At 32.7% G+C, this 13,651-nt stretch overlaps 1 protein-coding gene across 2 annotated transcripts in view; it reads left to right on the top strand.

Annotated features, from left to right (window-relative positions):
- LOC129949414 (uncharacterized) overlaps positions 1 to 13,651 on the top strand; it is a 54,320-nt gene that overhangs the window by 36,268 nt on the left and 4,401 nt on the right. The window contains exons 1-2 of one of the 2 annotated variants that reach the window (XM_056060860.1): positions 13,028 to 13,146; positions 13,282 to 13,586. In XM_056060860.1, coding sequence (XP_055916835.1) covers positions 13,350 to 13,586 — 237 coding nt within the window. In that variant the 5' untranslated portion in view covers positions 13,028 to 13,146; positions 13,282 to 13,349. Of the gene's footprint in view, positions 1 to 13,027; positions 13,147 to 13,281; positions 13,587 to 13,651 lie in introns of those variants that run through there. The other variant, XM_056060859.1, reaches the window with a different exon arrangement.

A 13,651-nucleotide genomic window follows, 5' to 3' on the forward strand; every position in this document is an offset into this window, starting at 1 on the left:
CATTTTTGGTAAATAAAAAATAATGATACCTACAGCCCAATTAAATTAGAATTTTAGCTCGTAAAAAATATCAATATTGATAAAATTTGGCGAAGAAGGTTTAAAGCTTCGACAATTTCTTATTTTGTTTTGTCTTGTCTTGACTTTTGTAGATCAAACCCTTGGCAGAAATGTGACAGATCGATAATAACAAACGGCAACCCTATAGTTAAAATATTATGTACATTATACCGCATATAGCGTATGAGGAAATTTTAATTCGATACCATTTAGCTTAGTGGTATGTGCAGTGGACAATGAAACATAATATAATCACCTATGCAATATTCCGTGATAGCTTAAGCTGATGACAGAATGGGCCGACGAACGGCCTGTTGTAGAGCATACCTATAGCATAGTATCAGAAAAATAAAGGCATTCAAAAACAAAAATAAAATACAAATATATTGTTGAAATTTTTGTGGAAAACTTAGGGTTGGTTTTTGTGTTTAAGTTATAAATATATCAGGATTGAAATATTTTGATATTTTTTGTGTTTGTTTTGATACTCTTTGTTATTATGAGTATAGAGTATGTAGGACACATATCCAATACACACACACTCCCTCATACCAAGTCATATGGGTATAATATTAATAAAAAGTTATGTGGAATTTTAATATTATCACACTAGAGTATTTGAAGTATTAACATTTTTTTAAAACTTTTTTGTTTGTTTTTATATCAGTTTCAAAAATAAGTTAAAAAAAATAATAAGTACCTAGTGAAAACCAAACCATAACGATATATAACTTGGATGGAATTTCATATTCAAATAAAGTACCTATGTTATTTTTTTTAAAGGTAGGACGAGGACCTATGCTTTGCTATGTTGCTATGACAGTTAAATTTAACATAAAAAATATGTTTTCTCTGTAATTTTGGAATGCTTCCCTATTTATTTTTTTCAAAACAAAAACATTAACACGAAAAGGTAGCTTAATAATTTTAATGATACGACATTTTAAAATCAAAATAACTTCCTATGGGAAGTTAATAAAAAATCAGTTAAAAACAAAAATTACAACCATATTGATTCTTGGAATGGATCCAAAAAATAGACACCGTGTTTTGAATGTATTATTAAATTTACATTGTGTACAAAAATACACTATGCATGTTTAAAACTAACTAAATAAGCAATTGCATGCAATTTCATTTATAATAAATGGTTGATAAGTTACTATAGTGTTGAATTTTTGTCTCTTGTAATTTAATGTTTTATATCACGTACAAGGCTAACAAATGATGCATTCATTCAAAAACGTTGATCTTTGCATTTATGGATTTCACTTTAAGATTGGACTGTAATTTTTGCAAGAACCATTTATTTGACCTTAAAAAGCGTGTAATCATGTTAAATTGTGATGCAATCATTTGAGACTTTGCATTTTATTAAAGCCTTTGCATTCTTTAATGAAATTTCACAATACAATCCAATCTAATTTATCCCGTACACCTCCCTGACGAATTTTCGGTGTCATAAAATAAGATTTTACAATACAAATTTTAAAAGTGTGTAGTGAAATTTTACTTAAGAATGCAAAAGAATGTGCATTCCCCTAAAGATTACATTCAAAAAAGATTGCATTCTTTTGAAGTGTGGCACTAAACATTTAAAAAAGAGTAAGATATCGATCCTGTTTCACCAGTTTTATTATAAACGACCGTTTTCTAAAGCAATATTTATTTGTTAACTACTCAAGTCAATAAACTTGTTAACATGTTTCTGCAATGGTTTTCTTAATAATATCTAATCTTGACTCAAGATGAGAGTGACTTAAACGTACAGTAGAGTGTTTTTGTCAGCCATTTCTGATATAATTTGTGATTTCGCTTTGAATTATCTGGCGGAAAGGACTCGGGTTTTATTTAACTACACTGAGTTACAAAAAAAGTGGCGAACCTAAAATTTTGCAACATTTTGAAGTATCTTAAACAAATAAACGTTTTTCTGGTAAAGTTCTGTTTATTAACAACAAAAGTAAGTCATTCATGTAAAATAAAACGAAAAAATAGGAAAAAGTTAGCAATAAACCATAAATTAAGGAAAATAAGCAAAAACTTCATAACTTGACATTTTACATTTTTTTAAACTAGTCTTGTTTCTTCAATTGTGGGTACTTCCTCCACGGACATCTAATAAAGCTTTAATTCGCCTGGACAAACCTTGGATGAGGTTTGTTACGATGGTATCGTCCAAATTTTCCCACTAGTGCAGATCCCAGCTCATGGAGTGTTTCTGGAAGGGCGAGTTGCCTCCTTATCATTTTTCCCAGCAGATCCCAAAGATGTTCGATGGGATTTATATTAGGGCTCATCGCAGGCCAAACCATTACATCGATATCCACTTCTTGTAAGTAGTCGGAAACGCACCTAGCAATGTGTGGTCTAGCGTTGTCCTGCATTATCAAGAAATTGTCTCCAATAAATGGTGCGAAAGGAACCACATATTCCTTAAGAATGTTGTTGATGTAGTAACTGGAGTTTACCGATCCTTCCGATGATCCACAGCTCGCTTTTTTCGTGCATGGAAATTCCAGTCCACACCATGACGAGCTGGACAACCGTTTCCGAAGAGTATCTTTCACCTGATCGTTTCCACATTCTGCTACGTCCATCTGTTGAGCGCAGACAAAACCGTCACTCATCTGTGAAAAGAACTCTACCCCAGTCGGCCTCGGTCCAATATTGGTAAAGTTAAGCAAATTCCATCCGACTACGATTGGGCTGTAAAGTGAGTCTTGGTACACGAGCAGGTCTTCTTACTCTCAGGCTACTCTCGGAAATTTAATCAATTATAAAAAGGTTTGAACAGCTTAATACGTATAGTATCAATTTTTCATTTTTAAGTAACATAAGCGAATTTTCAGAATGTTTTAGCATTAGGTAGTTTTAAAGATTTAGATAGAGAAGAATTGTTTCAAGAGTTAACCATAATATCGTAGCTTGTTACACCACAAAGCTCAAGATGAGATGTGTTAAATTTTAATTTTAGTTGAAACCTTGAAGATTTTTCTCCGAAGTTATGAATTGCTCTAAAAATCCTTAACACAATCCCGGTCACGGTAGCTTCAGGAGAACGTAGTTTTTCTAAACTTAAAATTACTAAAAATTATCTTAAGCTTATCTTAATGTCAATTGAAAAAATTCTTAAGACTTTGATGTTCTCATTTCTGAATTTGCAAAATGTAAGACCAGAAAAGTAAGTTTTCAAGTATAAATGTTTCCCCTCTGCTCATTTCTTCGCTGTGTTTTAGTTCATAGTTTAGACCTACTGGGGATACCTCAATAAAAAAAAATTGAGAGTCTACCTCCTCGGTAATGTTGGAAAGGCGTGTGTATCAGTTTATGTGTGAAAATTTAAAAAAGGGGCGCTTTCTACAAATCTTGCACAGGGCGCAGGATTATCTGCCTTGCACTATCCACTAATCGGGGTCTCACCGTTTGGGCATTCACAGCTCTCCCCTACGGATCGAAGTCTATGAGACAGCTCAACCGCTGTTTGGCTTTGAAGCACCAAATATCGATCATCCCTTGCCGAAGTTTGCTCTGGGGCGACCTGAGCCTTTCCTCTGGTTGCAGGAGTTGGTTTTTCTGTATCTTTGAATGGCTTCTCTTACCGACGTCTCCGGTTTTCCGATCATAACAGCGGCATACTGAGCACTTCGTCCATCCCCAACTAAATCCAGCATTTGTATTTTTCGAAGATTCATAGGAATTGGATAATTGTGGGAACTTTGCGTGTTCTCTGTGACTAAGGGCATAACACAGCGCCCTGGCGACTTTATAGAAAAATGATAAAGTTACGTCTTTCCTCAATATAATGCAATAATGTGATAAGAAAAATCGAAAAACACACAAATATACACCTAAACAAAAAAATCTCTGCAAATAATAACAACACATCAAAAAGTATGACTGGGTCACTTTTTTTGTAACTTAGTGTATAAACTTATATAATTCTTTAAGGAAACTTGTTCAGTTCAATTTGTTTAAGGAGATTATTCATATTCCTACTATAATCACTACCTTATTGAGAATTTTCAGGACTGTGCAAAAAAATTGTTCACTGAGGCGTATGAGGAATTTTTTTAATCGGTTTTGTGTTTTATTAATTGAAGATTTTTTGTAGCTTTAAATGTGTAGCATAATGTTGTGTACTGTTTTTTTGAAAGACAGTACACTTGTTTTTTTTTTAGCTGTCAACTATGAGTATGTTAAAAGTAATGAAACGTCAAAATATGTCGCTTCTAAAAAAATTCATAATAAACTTAAAGCAACATTTAAAAAAGTTACGTATACGTCTCAGTGTACAAATTATACAATCCGATCAATTTCATAAAATATTTGATATTTTTATTTTCCTTTCAAAATAATTATATTCAATGAACACACCTTTTTTTAAGTGTCACTTATCAATAGATAGTTGATGAGTAAGAGAAATAGTGTTTTGTAAAGCATTGTACATTCGTGGTGTGCGTTTGAAAACAAAATCTCTACACTTGACGGTATGTTCGCAATAGCGGATTTAGGGTAAAAAAATGGATGTTTTGAAAGTGCGAGTGTTCATGTTAAATGGATTGAGAGGCAATTGTCTTTTCGATAAAACTTTGATAAGACAACAAGAGACATCATCTTCAAGCGATAAAAAGTCTCGGTAATAGTTTTATCGCTTTTATGACAATTTTTTTTAATTTTTCCAAAAGATTTAGGATTGTTGGATTTTTTTAAAAGTGTGAACGAATTTTTAAAATGGTTACGAAATACTATTCCAAAAAAGCACTCTTAAAATTCAGTTAATTTAAATTATTTACGGGATTTCCTATTGAAATGGTAAAATCGTGTCTATACCTGCTGTTTGATAATAATAATTAACACATCAATAACATTAAAGTTGACCATAAACTGCTTCCATTCACATTTATAATCTAACTTAACAATTTATACCTTATTAAAACCCGCCCAAGGCTCTGCACTTTCTATAAGATGAAAGATCTGTTTTTCTATATACCCAAATTACATTTGAAATTTCATTCTTGGTTAACCACACCTAGCTATAGGAGTCTAGTCATGAAGCCCACATTTAACCAAAAACCATTTGTGTTAGTTAATCATTGCATTAAGTATATAAATGTCAGTGTTTATGTATAGATATGTTTTCTATTCAACAGAACCGTAAATTTATTCTTAACTGTACGAGTATAATGTGTATTGAGGGAAGGTACACTTAGAACTTCTTGTTGCGAGAATACCTACACGTAGCATCAACCAAAATTAACATTTTCTAAGGAATGTTAGAAATCTAATTCAACAACCACACACTATATATTTAGACCATCATCACATCATTCATGGACTGTTTTCTCCAGGTAACTCACGTGTAATAATGTGGTTGCATTGCCTTGCCTTACCTCCTGCTGCTACTACAAACTGACCAACCTAAAACAGAACAGAAGCTGAAGAAGGCCACTGATGCGCTATTTCACTATTTTAAGTAGATATGTTTGCTATAATAATATACATTCAAACATCTACAAAGTGATAAGCTTCCATATGGTCAAACATCTATTTGAAATAACACGGGGCAACAAAACTGAATTCAACAATATGATACATTGTAATAAAGGGAAGTTGGGAAGTTTATGACTACCAATGTAGATATTAGCCTGTTTCAAAACTTAACTAAAATGTCTTGAATTTTCAATGCAACTAGCTTTTTAGTTGGAGCTTAGTGAATTGATAACTCTTAAGAAATCTTTCATCGTATTCTTAAATTTTCAATGAAAATGGTATTGTATCTTCTGGCTTCTTTTCTTCGGTTAAGAACTTAAAAACTTGTCATATTTAAAGCACGAGTGAAACCTTTTCTTAAAGAAATTTGAAAGGCCTTTAAAAAAGGTCTCAACGTATTTTCTAGTAAGTGTACTCGTTTAAAAGTTATCAAAGGTCTATATAAATTTAATTTTTTTTTTTGAATCAGTCTAATGTATGTATAGATATGTATCAACTCGCAAAGATACAATTGAACCCCATTATGCGGTCTTGTACTCCCGCATTGTATGTAGCTTATAGCAATGAATATACCCATTCGGACGAACGGATGGACGATGACCAATGTAATACAAATCCAGTTGCAAACCATGCAGTCTAATAATACCTATAATCATACAATGTCCATATGTAGATATTTTACGGTCGGGACAAGTCGGACAGTAAAACAGTTAAATAAGCAATTTTAGTCAGTGTCTATTGTGTTTGGTGGAAGCTAAGCACATCAGAGGATATATAGAAAGATCATTCCATAAAGCTGCAGGTCTGTCTCTATCTTTCTCTCAGTACACAGAACACCTGAATATTATACTCACTGTTTAATGTCCACATTAAATTTACAGCGTTATAGTTTACCTACTACTCGTATATTTATGCCACCCATAAAGCTTTGACATCTATAGAAAATAACAATATAATTGACGGTGTAACATCACCTTAAATGGTCAAAATTAGTCATTGAGCTCCGATAGCACCAAAGGTGTGTTTCTGGTTTGCAACACACAGTATTGTTGCACTAAATTGTTTATATGCATATTTATAATGTATATGAGTACATTTCTCTCCACTGACAATATTGTACCTTCTATGAGAAGGAGCGAAAGAGATAGAAACCGGAAACACTGGGCTTTCACAAAACGATAAAGTGTTAACGACTGAATTATGTTTGAAACTCTGTCTGATGTCTAATTGTGACAATGGCGATAACACACTATGTTTTGTATGAACTATGCATATAGGGGGGTTTGTTGAATCTAAAATTCATGGTTCGATGGACCTTTTTGGTCAAGTTTCAAGTCGGACAATAGACAATAGATAGCTTTTACAGAAAATTAATTGCATTTGTGCGTTTATAAATTTGAATTAATTGTGTCGCTTAATTTCCATCAGTCTTTTGAGAATTGTAATGGAGAACAGTAAATTGATACTTGAATTGTGTTTAGGCTCAAAGTTGCGCAACATGTATTTACAAATATTCAATACTAACATTATAAAGAGCTTGTTTGTTTGTTTGTTTGCGTGTTTGAATGCGCTAATCTCAAGAACTGCTAGCTTGATTTGAAAAATTCTTTCAGTGTTAGGTAGGTAATTTATTGAGGGTAACTATAAGCTATATAAAATCTTTCTGATAATAATATGAGCAGAGCATAATAAGATATCTTTAAAAGTCGGGGATTTTTTTTATATTTCAGAGCTTAAACTGAAGAAGTAAGACAGAACTTTGTTCTTCAATTTTCAAACGTTGTGGATGGACGGTATCTGAAGAATGACAATGACAAGAGCATTACTTGTACCTAAATGTAAGAAATTTCTTAAACGCGATTTCTTTTGAATGATCAAACAAAAATAAAATCTAAATTCAAAAGCAACCTAGCTTTGACCAAGTCATTTGAAAATTTTGGTCACAAAAAATGCCATTAAATGGTAAAAAAAATTGTGCTCACCTAATGACAAAAAAACTGAATGCATTACCTGTTTATAACGTTTTTTTTTCAATTTTTTTATTGGATTTTCTTGTCATTTCATCTTAACCGAAATACGATATAGTATGTTGTCCTTTGAATAGACAGATATGCACATCAAAAACTCGTATACCGCATAGTAAACGTGCAAAATGCAATTTAAAAGATGCAAACATACATATACCTATACCCTACCATAACCTAACCTAACCTTAAAGATATATATGTACCTATCTTAACATGTATAGTAACATTACAAATACCAAACATAGAAGCCACAAAAGTACATTTAGCTAACCAACAAAGAAAAGATAATCAAAACGAGGAATCAACAACTGTAAAAGGAGGAAAATGCAGAACCAGAAGATCCTCTTTTACCTCCCTAACATCAGAATAAAATAATAGCAGCAAAAAGTTTAATGCACAGGGTGTCTAAGGTCATCGTGCGTCGTCGGTTGAAAATAAATCCGGCTCGAAGGACCAATAAACTTAATTTTGGAAAGAAATAAAGGAAGCGTTTGTTTTCTTGTGTGTTGTTATTTCAGCTCAAAATTATTTGCATTGGTCCTTCGAGCCGGATTTTTTTCATTGATTTTGGCAAATGAAAGTCCAATGCTGGAAAATACTTTCTTATATATTTTTGTATCATTCAGCCTTGTTTTATTGAGTCATCAAGTCGTCCATATAGAAGTCTTCACTTCCTATTTTCTTCAACCATTCCTTTTCCTCAGAACATTTTTTAGCTATCTCTAGTAATGGTTTCACAGATAATAATGATGCTGAAGCAGTTCTGTATGTTACCGTTGATATTTATTTTGCTTGTTGGGTCATCTTGCCATAAAAGGCGATATCCTATCTTTATCAGATATTTTTTTATTAAAATTTTTGACGTTCTTTCAGGACGCTATTGGTTAGCGTCCTCAATATGTACTCATAAACCATCTAGGGCCAACTATTACGGCATAGGTATTCCGCACCTTACTTTTGTTGTTACTATATAAGAAAAAAACACCCTATAAATACGAACAAATTTAGAGATGTTATCCTTTATGTTATACCATGATGCTATTAGATACAAAAACAATAGACAGACATGAGAAAATATACACTATACATTAGGTACACTCTCTTTCTTCTGGCTCTTCCCATACCAATTCATTCAGTTCTTAAATATATACCTAGGTACAAAGTCTATCTATAATATACCCATCTACAAAACCTCTTGAGTAAAACGATTTTGTGGCCAGAAACGACAGATAAAGAGGAAGAGAAAGAACAAAGACTAAAAATAAAAGAAAAAAATAGATAGAAAAAATAAGAAAGATTTTTCTGGTAATGAAATTTTAAACAAGATTGGATTATTTTGGCCATTTGGAAATGAAACTATTAATGTGCATCTCTAAGGGCTAATAGACGCAAAAGAGGCAAATATAAGTTAATTAGAAAATTATTCTTCAACTTAGGCATGGATTAATTTGGATAAATTGTAGTAGTAGTATATTGACTTCTGTATAGTTGCGCATAGTTAAGTTAAATAATAATTTGAAAGCCTTTGCAGTGTATAAGGTACTTAAGGGTATTTGTCTACCCTACCCATTGCACATTGCACTTAAGAGAAGTAATAATAATTAAAATTGTATCCTTCGACCAGAACCAAAACACTTTATTTGAATAAGTTGGGTTAGGGACATTTTATAGTAATATTATTTCTTGGTATATTTTCTGAGAAAATACATTCAATTAAATCCCGTATAAAATTTTAAACTCTTTGATAAACAAAAAGTAGAATTAAATGAAAGATGAAAACTATTTTTGTTCAATTCGAGAGAAAACTTCATCAAGTTAAAATTATGTCAAAAGATGTTCAAATATAGATTCAAAGGTTAAAGAACATAGCTTAAGCAATCGAATTTTTGAACTATTGAACTATCAATTGCGAAACTCTTCTAATTAACAGAATTAAAGTCAAAAATTCAACCAAAGATTTTAATTAAGTATTGACATAAAGATGGTAATAAACCAGAAATATGACATTCTAAAACTAAAACTTTATTTTTCAACTATAGAATCCATAATTTTGTATTTGGAATTTTCGGTTATAATGATAAAATCCATTTTAGTCAATTTATCGTTAATAAAAAGTATCAGAAAATGGTTTGTGAGAATATAAAATAAAAGTATCTTAAAACTTTAAATTCTACTAAATTTATTCCTCAAATTTCTTGGAAAACGATTACACTGGCATTGTTTTCAGTATAAATTGAAAATTATTTATAATTGGATAATTGGATAAATTGGTGAGAAAATTTATTTTAAAATTCCTGATAAAAAGTCCTTTAGATGAAATAAATTCAATACATTAAATGAGTATAAAGGGTTTTGCAATAAGAAGTTTTATTTTCAAGAGCCTGCTATTTGGACAGCTGTCACTTTTAAAGTTGACATATTATGACATTTGACAAGTAAATTCACTACAAAAATGGTTATAAAGTTATGCTTCGAAGTCATGTTCCAAAGACTTTTGGATCCTTTCCCTTTTGGTCAGCAAATAAATGTGGAAAAATCGGAACCCTGTGGTTAGTAACAAATGAAAACATTTCAGCTGCCCTCTTACAATACAATGTTTTGAGATTGAAATCAATAATTGAATTCAAATAAGGATTGCATTTACTGATTTCAACTAAGTGTTGGTATTTCAACTTTTGCAATCACCAATAATTTGACCATAAAAAAAGAGAATGCAATCAATTGATTGCAATCGTTTTAAACTTCATGCATTCTTTGAATTCACTTCAAGTCTTTTCATTCTTAAATGAAATTTCACTCCACAAAAATTCTAAAATTGCAAACCAATTGTCATAAACTGATTTTTGACGGAAGCAATCAATTATTATTATTTTTTTTAATCCCATGCACTCAAGACAGCATTGAGTTTTCGAACCAATGCTGTGAAGATCGGAATTTAATGAGCTTATCATACGCTGCCGTTGAAGTTCCATATCCGAAGGACAAGGATGTGAATCAAGAAACGAGTATGAGAAGCTATGAGGTGAGGGTACTGTCATGTCGTCGGCGAAAAAAGTTAATGGATTAGAAGTGACAGACATAAGATCATTTATGAATATAAGGAAGAGAGTCGGAGACAAAACGGAGCCCTGGGGAACCCCAGCATTTATTTTATGAATTTCAGACTTTTAACCATCCAATACAAGTTGTATTGAACAGTTAGAAAGGTAACTTCTAATCCAACGAAGAAGAGATTCATCAATACCAAAAGCACGCATTTTCGATAAGGGAGCTTGATGCCAAACTCTATTTAATGCTTTTGAAATATCAAATTGAATAATCTTACTTTCTCCAAAACGATGTAAAGATTTGTTCCACTGTTCGGTGAGATAGACCATGAGATCACCAGTGGACCTATTGCTACGAAAGCCATACTGTCGGTCATTAAGAAGCTTCCGTTCTTCTAGATATTTCTTTAGCTGATAATTAATAGTAGTAGTACCCATTGCATGATGGTTAGTGCGTTGGACTGTCATGCAAGGGGTCTTGGGTTCAATCCCTGCCTGTGCCACCTTAATTTAAAAAAATAGTTTTCGCGGGTACTGCCTCTTGCGAGGAATTGACAAATCCTTCAAGAGTAATTCTTGTCATGAAAAAGTGCTTTCTCAAACTAGCCGTTCGGATTCGGCCTAAAATTGTAGGTCCCTTCCATTCCTGACAACAGTACTCGCACACAGGAATGGTTGAGAGTTGTAAGTCACTAGGCCCTGGTTCATAACGGACTGTTGCGCCACACCATTTGATTTGATTTTTTTGATTTTGATAATTAATCAGCGTTTCCATGAACTTGGAAAGAAGGGACGTGAGTGCTATTGGACGATAGTTAGAGGGAGAGGATGATTCGCCTTTTTTAGGGACAGGCTGGACAAATGTTATTTTCCACCCGCTCGGAAAGAGACCTGTAGAGTAGGAAAGATGGAATAGTTTACGTAGTGGTTTTGCTGTCGTTGAAGAACACCTCTTCAGAACAATTGGGGAGATACTATAAGTGGCCAGCGGATTTGTGTATGTCAAGGTCTTTCAGTACTCTTGCAACTGCATGAGTGCGAAAGAAGATTCGTCCCATAGAATCATTTAAGCTCTCAAGAACAGGGGGACTCATGACACTTTCCGGTAGCGTCGAATTAACAGCAAACTGTTCTGCAAGCAAATTGGCTTTATCAATCGAGCTTACTTATTGAGTGTCATTGTGGACGAGCATTGGAACCGAGGATGACGTGATGTTTCGTCGTTTTTTACAAATGACCAGACATTTTTACTACCTTTAGGACATTGTAGTATTTTTGCCTTAATTTCTGATCATACAAAAATTTGGTTCGTCGAATATGACCATTACACGTCTTTCTAGCTTGTTTGAGTTTATTCCGGTTTTCTTCAGTCGGGTTGGCTTTATAACAACGGAAACTTACATCTCTGAACCTTATAACCTCCTTACAGCTCGAATCAAACGATGAGTTCTCTTTGGGTTTGATAGATTTCACCCTATTTGGGATAAAATTTCTCGTTCCACAAAGAATTAAATTTGTTAGCAGTTAAAATTCCTGAAGAATTCATTTAGATCGTCCCAGTTGGCTTAAATTGAAGTCAAATGATTGCAGAACAAGTTGTTTGAGTCTTTTTAAGTTCAAATGATTTATGATTGCAAAAATTTGAATTCCAATTAATTCAACGAATGCAATCTTTTTATTGCATTCTTTTATATGTCTGCTAGCCCGTCGTGTTGACAAAAACCCAAGATTGTGGTTTATTCGTCGATCTTCCAAATCAAGCATTCCATAAAATTGGTTAATGCTTTTAAAATTTAACAACGTCGTGAATTCGTTGGTCATGATCCGCATTTTCACCTCGTATGCACCTTCAATAAGTAGAATTGTCGTCTTGGGAAACCTAATAACGATTGATAAAGATCTTCATAATCCTTATAATTTCATTTCGAAAATGAGTCTTGTGGAAAGCAACGAAACAATTGGAGTTTTTTAAGAAAAGTTACCTGACTTGGAGATGAAGAGGTGATCAAAGTTGACCAATGTCATCTTACCATTTAACACCTTTTTCTTTGGAGATAAGGTGAAAGATAAGCTCTATGACAATACTCCAATATCGATTCAAGATATTTGAAGAGCAATAATTTGTAATTGAATAAATAAATTCCAGGCATTTTTATCTAAGCTAGGAGTGATATCTATGTTTGCACCATTTTATCAAATTAAATATATCTTAAGCTTCTCTGTAACCATTCCAAGAAAAATGAAAACAAAATATTTTCCCTAAGAAAATTAGTTCTATAGACATTCCACATACGCCACCGTTCACCCCTAATTGCTCACACACAATGAAGCCGTACAAATGCTTGCTTTGTCATCGCTTGTCTGAAACTTTTTTTTCTTATTTTTCATTTTAATTCAAAAAAGACTTCATTCTTCCTCAAAGCCATGTTGAATGTTCGTATATCCGCACCAGTAGCAGTTGGCATTTGAATTTCTAAGAACAATGTTCTCGTGTAAACGTGACTTAAAATAAACCAAACGTGCGTGCCACCAGAGATTCTTACTTCACATATAAAATAAATATAAAACATTATTTATACAAAAAATTCTTAAGAAGTTAATTTTTCGAAATACGCAGAAAAGTAATTTTCTTCTTTTTTTAATTTTCATTTCAGGAAGACAATCAAAAACTTTAAATTACCAAAATCAAAACAATTTAAATTAAAAAGAAAAAGAAAACAACATGCCATTTCAACGAAGCTACAGCAAAGTGTGGTGGGGTTCGGATAACTTATTACCGACAACAGCTAATAACGGTAACTTTCACCTATCGAATCAACAAAATAGTGGTTATAGTTCTTTAGACTATCATCTAATAAGATCCAATGCTGGAAATCTATCCCGCATCCAAGAGGTTGAAGATGAAAATTCCTCGAAATTATGGGCTAAGCATGAAAGTCCTGGCAGTCTTAGAAGTCAGGTAAGATATACAATCTACTGAAAGCACCATAATATTTCCTTATATACAATCCTTAAACTTAAACT

The sequence above is a fragment of the Eupeodes corollae genome, chromosome 3, assembly GCF_945859685.1.
Source record: "Eupeodes corollae chromosome 3, idEupCoro1.1, whole genome shotgun sequence".
Classification (NCBI taxonomy): Eukaryota; Metazoa; Arthropoda; class Insecta; order Diptera; family Syrphidae; genus Eupeodes; species Eupeodes corollae.